Source organism: Euprymna scolopes, chromosome 2 (assembly GCF_053919585.1).
Source record: "Euprymna scolopes isolate OS-2025 chromosome 2, ASM5391958v1, whole genome shotgun sequence".
NCBI classification, from domain to species: Eukaryota; Metazoa; Mollusca; class Cephalopoda; order Sepiida; family Sepiolidae; genus Euprymna; species Euprymna scolopes.
In genome coordinates this window covers 106,501,366-106,514,081 of record NC_136483.1, presented here as the reverse complement: position 1 = coordinate 106,514,081, position 12,716 = coordinate 106,501,366, and the positions used below count along the sequence as shown (strand labels likewise).

The window sequence follows — 12,716 nt, the reverse complement described above, 5'->3', positions numbered from 1 at the left end:
GAATAGCAAGTCTTCTCTTTTCCACTGCATGAAAGAATTTTTATTTATAGTTAGATATTTTATAGATGGCATTCATCTGCACTGGAGGAGAGCAACTTATTTAAGAAGGACGAATTCAGAAAGACAGTCAGTTAGATTTTTCACAGTTAAAGTCTGTTGGCATTCATTGTCATATTCTTGAAGTTAAGTTTTGCTAATTTGCTTACAGGATTACACTTCCATTCCCATTTAATGGTCTTTTGTTTTTTGAAAAACTAGGCAACATTTTTCTCAGTGGAAAAAAAAAAAAAAATCAACTTTTCTTGCCATTTTTTTTTTTTTAAATGTTATTTGCAAGAACAAGAAAATGACTATGTTGTATACAAGTGTTAGAAGAATACTCATCCTGGGACAGGTAAAATTAATTCACTGTATGTTGGGAAATTTACCTACAAATGAACTCGTGCATACCTAATAAATACGGCTACCAACTTGGAGCAAGTGGGAGTGGCCATAAAATGAATGACTATGAAAGTCAAAGCAAGTACGCAATCAGTTTATCCATGTACTACATTTTACCACAAATATGCACATACAACAATGGCCACCACTTATAACATAAGGAAATATATCGCTAATATCCAGAAACCTCTTTGTTTGTGGAAGATTTAAATGTGATATTTGTTTTCAGCATATCCGGAAATCTATAAAAAGTTGTCATTTTAAAGGTGATTGTTAAAGTGGAAAGTAAGTAAAACAATTTACCAATTCAACCTGATATCAACATTTGTGTTATTTTTCGTTAACCATCAACTATAACCCTGAACAGAACAATTTTACATGACTTTTGTTTTCTTACAAAGATTAAAATCAAGATATAATGATACTAAACCTTATGGCTAGAATCTTTATTCTAATTTTGATCAAAATCCATTACATGATTTTGATTCTTAAAGTCTCAAATTTAAGTCTTAAAGTTTAGGAAACTTAAGAAAATTTGAAATTCAGGGAATCGTGCTTAATTGGTGTCTAATGACTATCAGGTTAAATAACTTATTTTTTGTAAATTTCAATTTGGCATTTTTAATATTATGGGTTCATTATATTATTATATAAGCTAACTAGCAGAGTTACTCAGTATTGCCCAGGAAAAAGTGTAACATGACTTCTATTTCTAACCCTTCTCCCTCCCCACCTCTTCTTCACCCATTCCATTTTCCTCTCTGGACATACACACAACTCGATGTAAGGAAAATATGTTACTGAAAAAAGATCACAGTTACTTCCCTTGGGTTAGTGACTGGAAAGCAGACTATATGATAACATTAAAAGATGTGTGTATGCTTTGATAACATGCAATGATATAAATGGCTATTTGATCCTCCAAAATAATTAATCTTTTTAAACTTTAGGTATACATCCAGAGTTATGCTGATTAAAAGCTATCAATTTTATGATTGTTTTTGTGTATTTTTCAAGTTTTAGTTGAACATACAGACATTTGCCCTATATTTAAATAGATCCATCCATCTATAGCCCTTGAGCCCCTGGAGGGGCAGAGGCCATCTACAACTTTTGTAAATGTTTTTGTAGCGAGGAGTTCTTTTTACAGGGTGAGGGTGTTGGCCCCACGCCCAACCTTCCAAGAAGGTACATACAGCGCCTAGCCTTCCCAAATGGTCACCCATCTGGTACTGGCCAGGCTCAATGTTGCTTAACTTTGGTGATCTGGCAAGAACTGGTGTGTCAACATGATTGTGCCGTATGTATTTAAATAGATAATAATAAGTTATTTTCATTGTACTGTATTATTCTCTCTTTCTCTATATATATAATTTTTATTTTCTTTATGTAATTATAGTCATATCTTGCAATGATGTGCAAGCAGTTTTGTTCATTATTGATCTCATCACGCAAGAAAAAATTTTGAAAATGAAAAAGAATTGAAAAACTTTTACTAATTTTAGAGGAGGAAATATTTTGCCATGTCTAACATGAAGCATGGTTTAAAATCTTTATATATATATATATATATATATATATATATATATATATGTATGTATGTACATACAAAGGTTCTACACTATAAATCGTTTCAGCCTTAAGTTGAGGAGATACTTTTAATGTTGAAAGAAAAAATTTTGAATGGCTTATACATAAGTTGATCTATATTTTTGGCTTGATCAAATTAATAAAACAATCTTTTAGAAATTCTACATTATTTACTCTGAAAATTTACAGGATATTTTATTTGCAATGTTTAAAGTAATTTTTCAAGCTCAAAATTTGGCTTAACAAGATTAAATTTTTATCGCGATAGTTGAATGTGGGAGAAACAAAGTATATTTACGAATGCATATTTTATTTGATTTGTGAGACATTAAACCTCCTCAGAGTGGGGGAGGTAATGTAAAACTTTGATCCAAGCCCAAACTCAAGTTAGTTTAACATCGATTGCCGCAATTTCAATATATTATCAAGATAGACTTACCCACAATCATTGTCTAAACAGATTAGATCATCTTCTGTCACCTGTTCAGATATCCGCACCTCTTTTTCATTAGCTGTGAATTCAAAATGAAAAATGTCAGATTGCTGATGGAGAAACATAACATAAATAACAGCAAATTGCTAGAAGAAATAGAACACAAATATGAATGAAGAACAACTAAGGTTACAAACAGATTTACAACACACACTTTTTTTTGTGTACCAGAACAGTTAAAATTAATTCAACCAACATAACCGTTTTGCACTACTTTTATGTTCACTTACGAAATCAAGATATAATGATACTAAACTTTACATCTACAATCATTACTCCAATTTTGATCAAAATCATTTTGATTCTAGAAAATGTCTTAAATTTACGCTAAATTAAAGAATTTATTTTTTATTCATTTATTTATTGCAGACTATTATTCTCATCTTTCAGTCATTGTTTCACAACGTTTCGGCCAACTATTCTTCCGGCCTTCATCAGGTTCTTAACCGTGACGGCATAGGAACTCCAAATCTCCTAACTGCATTCTCAGCAATTGCTGCTTTCCATAGTTGTTTTTCGTTTCACCATGTTTTGGCCAAGTAAGCCTCTGGCCCGTTTTGGGTAGGATTGAAACTACTATCTTCAGACAATGCTTTCCTGGAACCGTAGAGATTCAACGTCTCTATCCACTGCGCCACGAGCCCCCGAACTGAAACGTTGTGAAACAACTAAAAGAAGAGGATCACCCCTCCCCCCAAACATAGCCTTGAGCCCCAAAGGGGCATAGGCCATCTACAACTTTGTAGATGCTTTTGTAGCAATTAAGTTCTCTTTACAGGGTAAAGGTGCTGGCCCCATGCCCAACCTTCCCAGAAGGTACATACAGCGCCTAGCTTTCCCAAATGGTCACTCATCTGGTACTGGCCAGGCTCAATGTTGCTTAACTTCAGTGATCTGGTGAGAACCGGTGTGTCAACGTGATTGTGCCGTACAAGAGGATAATAGGATAATAAATGAATAAATAATGCTCATCTCAATAAAAACATTCCAATTAATTAAATAATATATGACATTTTTTGTGCATTTCAGTTTGAGTTTTTAACATTACAGGTTCATATTATTATACAAATAAACTCGCAGAGTTATCCAGCTTTGTCTATAAAAAAAGAAAAAGAAAAAAGTCTAACATTAAAAATGTTAATAAAATTTAAAATTCAGGAAATCATCTTTAATTGGTGTCTAATGACTAGGACAACAGCATATTCTTTTCATTATTTTGACTCAATTATGTATCCATTGTTATCTTATATGCTTTTATAGTCATGTGGTTCTCAGTTGATTAACTGTGTCTGTATCAGATATATACTCGAGTCAAAACAATGATAAGAATATTCTGTTGTCATAGCCTTACTAATGACTATGGATCAAATTTAATGCAATTCTGAAATATTTAGATTTTCTGATGAGAGGTTTTGTCCATATCATGCTCCTAAAAACTCTTTAAAATAAACTAAAATTTAAAGAATATTTATTAACTGAAGTCTAACACCTATTATTAAAATTTCACAAAAATTTGAGCTATCTGAATTTTAACAAATAGTTCCCACCACCTTTTTAGTCCATTGCATAAACTAATACCAAAGCCAACATTACAATCACTTAAGTCTAGTAACTGTGTGCCAAAATTCATCACAATCAGTTAATTAGTTTAGGACTGAATCCTATACATACAGATATATAAACATATATGCATACCTAACTTTAGATGAATGGGGATAGTATGAAAGATTATATATACCAGTGATTCATAATTAAGGGTTGAGTGACAATTTCTTGTTGAAGCTACTCCTCTAAAAGAGAAGGTAATGCTTGGGAGAATGGTTTAATGACCATAGAACAGATACTACACTACACCCTCTCCCTGAATTGAGCACTGAAAAATAGTATAATTAATAGAAGTAATACTATAGTTTCAGCTTCAGATGAACAGATACGAAATCTCTATTAATAATAAATGTGTAATATATTGAATGTATGTTAGCTAGTTTGGTTCTTCTTTGTTATAATAGTAAAATCTGATAGTCAGAAAAATTGAGTTTTCATCAAAAACAATGACTTATTATGGTCGGTTTCAACTAAAGCAATGTTATTTATTCAATTGTCATGTCGCGATTAGTTGAATATTACTGGAATATTATATAAAACAAGTATTTCCATGATACAACCAAAAAACGATTTCGCCAGGTTTGTTGTAATGTGGGATATAAACAGAGGGGAAATAACTCATTTCTCTAAATTCGGCCCAAATTTTGAAGTTTTTAAAAATTAATTCCCTTCCTTGCTATTCAGTTTTTATGTAAATAAAAACTTGAAAATATCTTCAAAAACTATTTTCTTTAATAACTAATTTTCTACCATATCTTTTTTCGTAATTTTAGGATATTTTCATTACTGTGATATAACAAGTAGATACCATTGATTTTACTTGAAATTTTGTATTTCGATTTTCGATCTAATAACGAAGAAAAACTGCTACCTTTAAATAATGTTTCTGTTTGTTTTAGCCATAGGGTGACCTAGGTAATTCCACTAAAGGGGAATTACACTTCCATACAGTTGAAGAAAAACTTGTTTCAATCTAACTATAAGCTTTCTACTTGATAGAGTAGCCTCCCTTCCTTTTTTCTGCTAGAATATTTAGCTCTAGATGAGCAAGTGGACACTGATATTTGATTATAGAATTAGATTTGTCATGAGGACCTTTCCCTGCCCTCTTATCAGATTTGTATTTTGGGGTAACCGACACGGTTTTTGTTTTGTTTTTTAGAATAGAGCCAAAATTACATGAAGAGGGAGCCATATAACAAAAAAAAAAAACAAGATGGATGCCATCAAAGTTATGCAGAGTGTTGAGATGGGCTACAAAAATGGCAGCGTCCGTCTTCAATGTAAAGAGAGAGACTCTGAAAGACCAGGTCTGGGAGAGGTAAGCCATAGATTTGCCATTACATCTTGATAAAAATTTGATTTTAAAGTAAAACAAAACATGGAATAAAATACACCAGTTTTGGCAAATAGCAAACAGAATCCTGAACAGAAGCGTGTGCTCCAACCCAACTATTATCAATGGACCTGAGGTAATCTCGTCAGCATCAGACAAAGCCAAACTCTTTGTCAAGAACTTTGCAGCTAATTCTACCCTTTGCGACCAAGACCGCCAACCCCCAATATTTCCTCCTGTATCAGAAAACACGCTATGTGATATACGTATATCTGTACGTGATGTTGCCAAGCTAATCAAAAACCTTGATTCCAGTAAAGCAACTGGCCCTGATGGTATTCCAATTATAGTACTCAAAAAACTTCAACCTGAACTAGCGCCCATACTTACAAAACTGTTTAAACGTTGTCTTAAGGAGAATAGTTTCCCATCTCCCTGGAAAATCTCATCAGTATGCCCTGTATTTAAGAATTCAGGTGATCGCTCATCCCCCTCTCAGTACAGGCCAATAAGTCTCCTGTGCGTCATGAGTAAGTTGCTAGAATCTGTGTTAAATACAGAAGTAATCAAACATCTCAACAAAAATAACCTTCTTAGTGACACTCAATATGGTTTCCGTTCTGCTAGATCTACAGCAGATGTCCTTACAGTTATATCGCATAGGATTAGCAAATCTCTCGACGGTGGCAATCTTTCTAGGGCAATTGCTCTTGACATATCTAAAGCCTTTGATAGGGTATGGCATAAAGGTTTACTTCATAAGATCGCTAGCTATGGTATAGCTGGAAAAGTCTTCTCAATTATTAAATCATTTCTTTCTGATAGGTTCATAAGAGTAGTAGTTGAGGGGCAAAAATCAGAAGCTCACAGTATTAATGCCAGTGTCCCTCAGGGATCCATCCTGGGCCCAACTCTTTTCCTGATCTACATAAATGATCTTCCAAATCATATCCTTACATCATTTGTAGACATTTATGCTGACGACACTACCATTTATGGTACTACATCTAAGACAGTAAACGACCAAGTTCTCTCCAATTCTCTCTCCTCTGATCTTGAGCACGTAGTACAATGGGGAAAGGAGTGGCTGGTTACTTTTAATGCATCTAAAACCAAGCTTCTCTCTTTACATCATCAACATTCTAATCCACATTTGTCATCAATTGAAATGAATGGCTCTCGTCTTCAGGAGGCCTCAAGTTTTGACAGGCTTCTGGGCTTGACCATTACTCCTGATCTTAAATGGAACACGTATATCAAATCTGTTGCCAAGGCCGCTGGAAAAATGGTGGGATCTTTCTATCGATCCAGTAGATATCTCACTGCTGATGCTATTCTCTATCTATATAAGAGCCAGGTACGTCCAAGGATGGAATACTGTTGCCACATCTGGGCAGGAGCTGCTAGAAAGGACTTGTCCTGCCTTGATAGAGTTCAAAATAGACTTCGTAGCCTCGTAGGAGATGTCCTTTTCTCCTCCTTGCAACCTCTATCTCACAGAAGAGATGTTGCGAGTTTGTCTCTGATGTATAGTTATTTTCATGGAAGGTGTTCAACTGAGCTTCAATCTATGGTCCCCCCTCGCCAAACTTTCACAAGAAACACTCGTCTAGCTGTAAACACTATCAATAATTTCCCCCACTCTTTATCTGTGCCTAAACCTAAACGTAGATTCCATGAACAAAGCTTCTTTCTTAGAACTGCACGCCTGTGGAATTGTCTTCCGTTTTCCTGCTTTCCGGCTGACTACAATATGGTTGTGTTCAAGTCTAAAGTAAATAAGTTCTTGATGAGCCGTTCCATATAAGTTATTAAATTTACCAAATTTTCATTACTAATGATTACTATATTGACCAATTTCTACTGTACACTCTTTAACCCTTATCCTTGAGTGGCCTCTGGGCCTTGATAATGTGGTGATGCCTTTGTAAAAAAAAAAAAAAAAAAAAAAAAAAAAAAGATATTACAGTTCTAAATCGTTGAGGTGAAGTATGAATGTTTGTATGATTTACATTAATTAAACAATTGTCCTCATCTTAAGTGTTATCTGCACGTTTTGGTCGATGTAACCTTTGACCTTCATCAGGTGTAAAAGTCACCAGGTTTTGCATGTTATCGATTGTTTTTTAACTAGATGTAATTTTTCAAAAATTTTTGATATTTTATCATTATGACTGATAAGAGATAAAAATGGGGTGGACGAGGGCAAGAAAAAGAGAGAAAAAGGGAGAAAGGGAAGGAAGGGGAAAAAAAAAAAAAAATCGAAGTTGGTTATATATTATGGTTCAAGTAAGTAAGAGAAATACCGAAGGCAAGAAAAAGAGAGAAAAAGGGAGAAAGGGAAGGAAAGGGAACAAAAAAAAAAAATCGAAGTTGGTTATATATTATGGTTCAAGTAAGTAAGAGAAATACCGAAGGAGAATGATGCCATCAACAGGCCAGACAGGGTTTACAGTATGGATGAGATAGGGTTCCCACTGGATGGTAATCTGGCAAAAGAGCATTGGGTACTTATGCAGAATACAAACTGTGCTGTTTTAGAGAGGATTTTTATGCAGTTTTTTGTTTGTGTTATATTTTGCTGCGTGAAAGTACAAAATAGTTAAAAAGCTCCCTCCTCTCTATGTTAAGAATGGGTTTCTAAATAATAGCATTATTATTCCAGCACAGTCTGTGTTCTACATAAGTACCAAAATAGACCAGCTTTTACACGTCACTGGTATATTTGGAAGCGACTCCATCATCGTTAATGACTATGCAAGCATTGATAGACAGATATTCCCTTCCTATGTCATCTACACATGCAAAAAACCTTTAAGTCGTTTGCATACAAAATGGACCAGAAAAGCTGGATGAACAGCATCTGTTTTTTGGATTGGTTTGAAAAACTGTTCATTCCATCGACTCTCAAAAAAAGACCAGGGATAAATATGTCCTTTTGGTTGTTGCTCATTATGGGGTGCCTCAAATCTATTTGATTCAAAATATCACATGTAAAAGAAAAAAGAGAAAAATTGAAAAGAAAAATGCCAAACCTCCTGCTGCTATTTTCTCGCAATATTTTGAGAAATCATATTTCGACAAATTAATTTCTTCAAAAGATTTTTTTGCAACTGTTGTGTAGACGTTGGCTTCGCTGTAATCGGATGATAAGATCTGCGCGGGGTCAATGACCCTGCTTGTAGTTTTACGTTTCCGTTTTACAATGGGTTCATCTTCACAATCGCTCGAATCACTACTGTTGGAAATCTTCGTACAAGGCTCTGAGGAATGACTTTCTAACTGGAAAGAGAAAATTAAATAAATAAAATATTAAAGACACACATGCACACATATATCTATTATTTCTATAAAAGTGAAATTGTCTGTGTATGTGTGTGTGTGTGTGCGTGTGTGTGTGTATTTCTCTACCAAACTACTCTGTCAATTTTCAGCCTAGAGACTCCAGATTTGACATAACGGGTATTGAGATTTGGAAAAATCTTTTTAATCAGTTTTCGGCCAGAAATTTGGCTGTCAAGGGATAAAAGTTCAACGATTTGACCTTTGAAAACTCTACCAAACTCCTCTGCCAATTTTGGGTTTAAACACTTGAAATTTTAGATGTAGGTTACTTGGACATGGATCAAACTTCTTAATTTGATTTGAACTCAAAACAATAAATGTTAAGGGGTCAAGATTGGAGTCAAAGTTTTTTCAAAATTGACCTCTGTGGTCTCTACCAAATTACTCAGCCACAACAAAGCTTTATTTCAACTACTTATTAAGCAAGTCAAGATAGAGCAGTCGTTTGAGTGTTAAACTGAAGAACTAAAGATCCCTTGTTCTTTCTGGAGTATGAGCATCCAATACTTTCCTTTTTTATTTTTTATTAATCTCATATTTATTGCCTTAAAGCATGCAATAAAATATGTATTTTCTTCATTCGATTTACAACAATTACTTTAATATGAAATCTAGCAATATGCAATTTGGTTTATTCGGGCACAAATCCATCACGAGTGTCATTTTTACGTTTGGGTCAGTAACTTCGAATTTGGACAGAATTTCAAGCAGAATCCTTTATTTACATCACTGATGATTGAAGGTTTGATTTTCAGTGTAGGTGACCGAAAAATACAATTGCGAATTTCTTAGGACGTCTATCCAGTCATGGCTGACGGAACAAGAGCATACTATCCCCATGTAAATAAAAGGGGTTCCTTTGAAATTCCGTCCAGATTTCTGAGTTCGACAAAAACATTCCAGAGTTTAACAAGATACACCTGAAGAAGGTTGGAGGTTACACTGACCAAAATGTTGTGATTAACCCACAAAAAGGCCGCTTTTTTTTTTCTTTTTTTTTCAAATTTGTTGTTTGATTTTTGCAGATTTCTTAAATACATGTGAATTTAAAAAAAAAACGTTTGTCTAAAACATTATATTCGTTTAATTGGAAAGAGCATAAAATTTCACATTGACCCTGAAAATATCGTAAAAATTGAACTAATAGAAGAATTTTGATAGATTTTTAAAGTTTAAAAATTGAAAAATATTTAACTTGTAAAATTCAATTGATTTCATTACGTAAAAAAATGGCTGCATGAAGGCACACTGGCACTTTGTAAACACTGTTTTCAAAAAAATAAAAAATAATATTTCTATTATTTTTTAAACAATTTTAGTAGTTTATTTTGGAAGTATATTCCATTAAAAAAATAAACAACCCACTTTAAAAAGAGAAATTACGAGTGTTTTATATTTTATTCGCAGTTTTCTGTTAGGGGTGTCAAAAATTCCCCCAAAATTCTGATACACCTAGTAATGCACCCAAGTCATATGGATTAGAATGTTTATACCTTCAAGTATCACATAAAATTTGTTATATATTTAGAATTGCACTTATTAAAAAAAAACACAGAAAAATCTTTATGATGTACATACTCATCAAAGAACGAAGATGTCATATTCTAAAAATCATGTGGGCTTGGCTAGTAACTTTTCTATTTGGCTAGTAAATGAAAAATATTTAGTTGTCAAAAGTCAACTAAAGATAAATTTGTCCATAGAGCCTTGTAATATATTTCAATTGATATTTTTTAATAAACACCATTTAATTTTATGTTTTTTACAAAACAGAACATACCTTCTCATACTCCTACCACTAATCTAGAGTCCAGGTGACAACAAATTAATATCTGAGAAAACAAATTGATATTTATTTGCAAAAACGTACTTTGATAATCTCACAATTTATATTTGCACAATGGAAAATTTACTGTCATCATTGCAAGAAACAGACCAAATAAGTCAATAAAATTTGGCACCCATTTTAGGAGCTAAGCAATTCAATATATTCAAAAATGGGTAAATGACGAGATCATATGACTAAACAGAATGTGATAAAAAAATTGTGTATAGGAGATAAAATGGTTTTATGATTTTTTAATATTATTACATAAGGAACCAGTTAGTTAAAATCTATTTAACATTACACATGTTATTTGAAAATAAAAACACATTTGAAATATGTAAATATGCTAGAATAATTGAAACTTTTACAAACTAGAGTTTAAGTGGAACCGGAAGTAGAGTTTTCTTACTCATGCAGCTATGTCTTTTTTTGTATCACTCAAAACAAAAAAAAAAAAAAAAGCTATCAAGCCAACCTATATATAATGTGTCCAGATATCTTAGAATTTAACCAGGGACATAGGCTACTCTTGAGAAGAACGGCGAGCTTGGCAAGGTATAGCAAATTTATTTATTTATATTCCTGATCATTACAAATATCCAACATGTGATTTTAAAATCTGTTTTTATTTGAGGTAGGTAGGTGAATTTCTTAGCTCTGAGCACATAAACTATGCAAATTTAACTCCCTCTCAAAGCTGTTTTTCTCTTAGGCCACGTGCCACCATGAGAGAGGGACCTATCTCCAAAATTTTTCAAAATAGTAGTTATGAACTTATACTTACTTTTTTTTTTTTCTTTTGTAAAAGAGAGTAGAAAAAGCATTGTGGATGCATTTTTGGCAGCCCATAAATTTTCTGGGGTGATTTTGTCAGATTGCCATGGACATGGAATATGCACCCACATTAAAGAAACCTTCTCCTGTGGCAGAAACATCTCTAAAGAAAACCCCAAACATACCTACATATGCAATGTAGCACTTACTCACAGCACAGCATTTATGTATACCCTCTACCGTTCCCACAATGATTGAGTAGCTATTTCTGAGAGTATCACTAACCAAATTGATCATAATCTATCTGCTCATCCCTCAGTCAACATTCACGTCTGTTGAGATTTCAATGTTCACGAAGTTGAAGGTCTAAACAGATGACGAAGGGAGATTTTGCCATGATTTTTCCTTTGCTTATGACATAATACAAATTGTTAATAAATTCATTTGGATACCCAGTGCTGATGGGCAATTTGCAAGTCTTCTAGGTCTTCTAACAACATTGTGCTCATCATCAGTTCTGTCTCTGCTAGAATCTTCTGATCACTCGGTTGTCTCAATAAAGATAAAAACAAAGTATAACAAAACCCTGAATATTCCTCTCCATCGAACAGTGTACAGATACTCGATAACTGACTGGGGTAGTTTTCAAATGTTCGTATCAGAATTACCTCTAGGCTCTCTGTTTAAAAAGAATGCATCTGCTGTAGCATCTGACTTAACTGATTGGTTAACCATCAGCATAGACAGCTACATACCCTCCAAGAAATTCCAACAGAAACTAACTAAACTGCCAACCTTAGTACAACCTCGAATGTGCCGCCGCCATTGTACACAGAAACCACTACTTCAATTGTTTTAAACCTAATAGATGCTTTGAAACTAATATCACCATTAGAACTGCCAGCAATCACTGCAAATAGCTTATAGAAAATGCGAGAAGGTCATATGCTCATTCCATCAAGTCCAAAGTAGAAGAACAGAGGCTTGGTTCCTATAAGTTATGATGAATAACAAACAAGGTCCTAAACAGATGTGTTTCCTTTATTCTAACCATCATCAACGGGTCTGGGGTGATTTCGTCAGCATCTGACAAAGCCAAATTCTTTGCCATGAACTTTGCAATAAACTCAACCCTATGCGATCAGGACCACCTACCTCCCGAATTTTCTCCCAACACTGAAAATAATCTGACTGACATCCGCATATATGTTTGTGATGTTTCCACACCTATCAAGAATCTTGCTGCCAGCAAAGCAACTGGTCCTGACAATATTCCTCTTATAGTACTCAAAAAGCTGCAACTA

The 12,716-nt window shown here is 33.8% G+C and overlaps 1 protein-coding gene across 1 annotated transcript in view; it reads right to left on the bottom strand.

Moving 5' to 3' along the window:
• The window catches only part of LOC145294074 (NFATC2-interacting protein-like), a 76,307-nt gene that overhangs the window by 45,246 nt on the left and 18,345 nt on the right, over positions 1 to 12,716 (bottom strand). Inside the window, exons 3-4 of the mRNA XM_080141107.1 lie at positions 8,501 to 8,747; positions 2,471 to 2,543 (exon numbers count right to left, since the gene is read on the bottom strand). Coding sequence (XP_079997233.1) covers positions 2,471 to 2,543; positions 8,501 to 8,747 — 320 coding nt within the window. The remainder of the gene's footprint in view (positions 1 to 2,470; positions 2,544 to 8,500; positions 8,748 to 12,716) is intronic.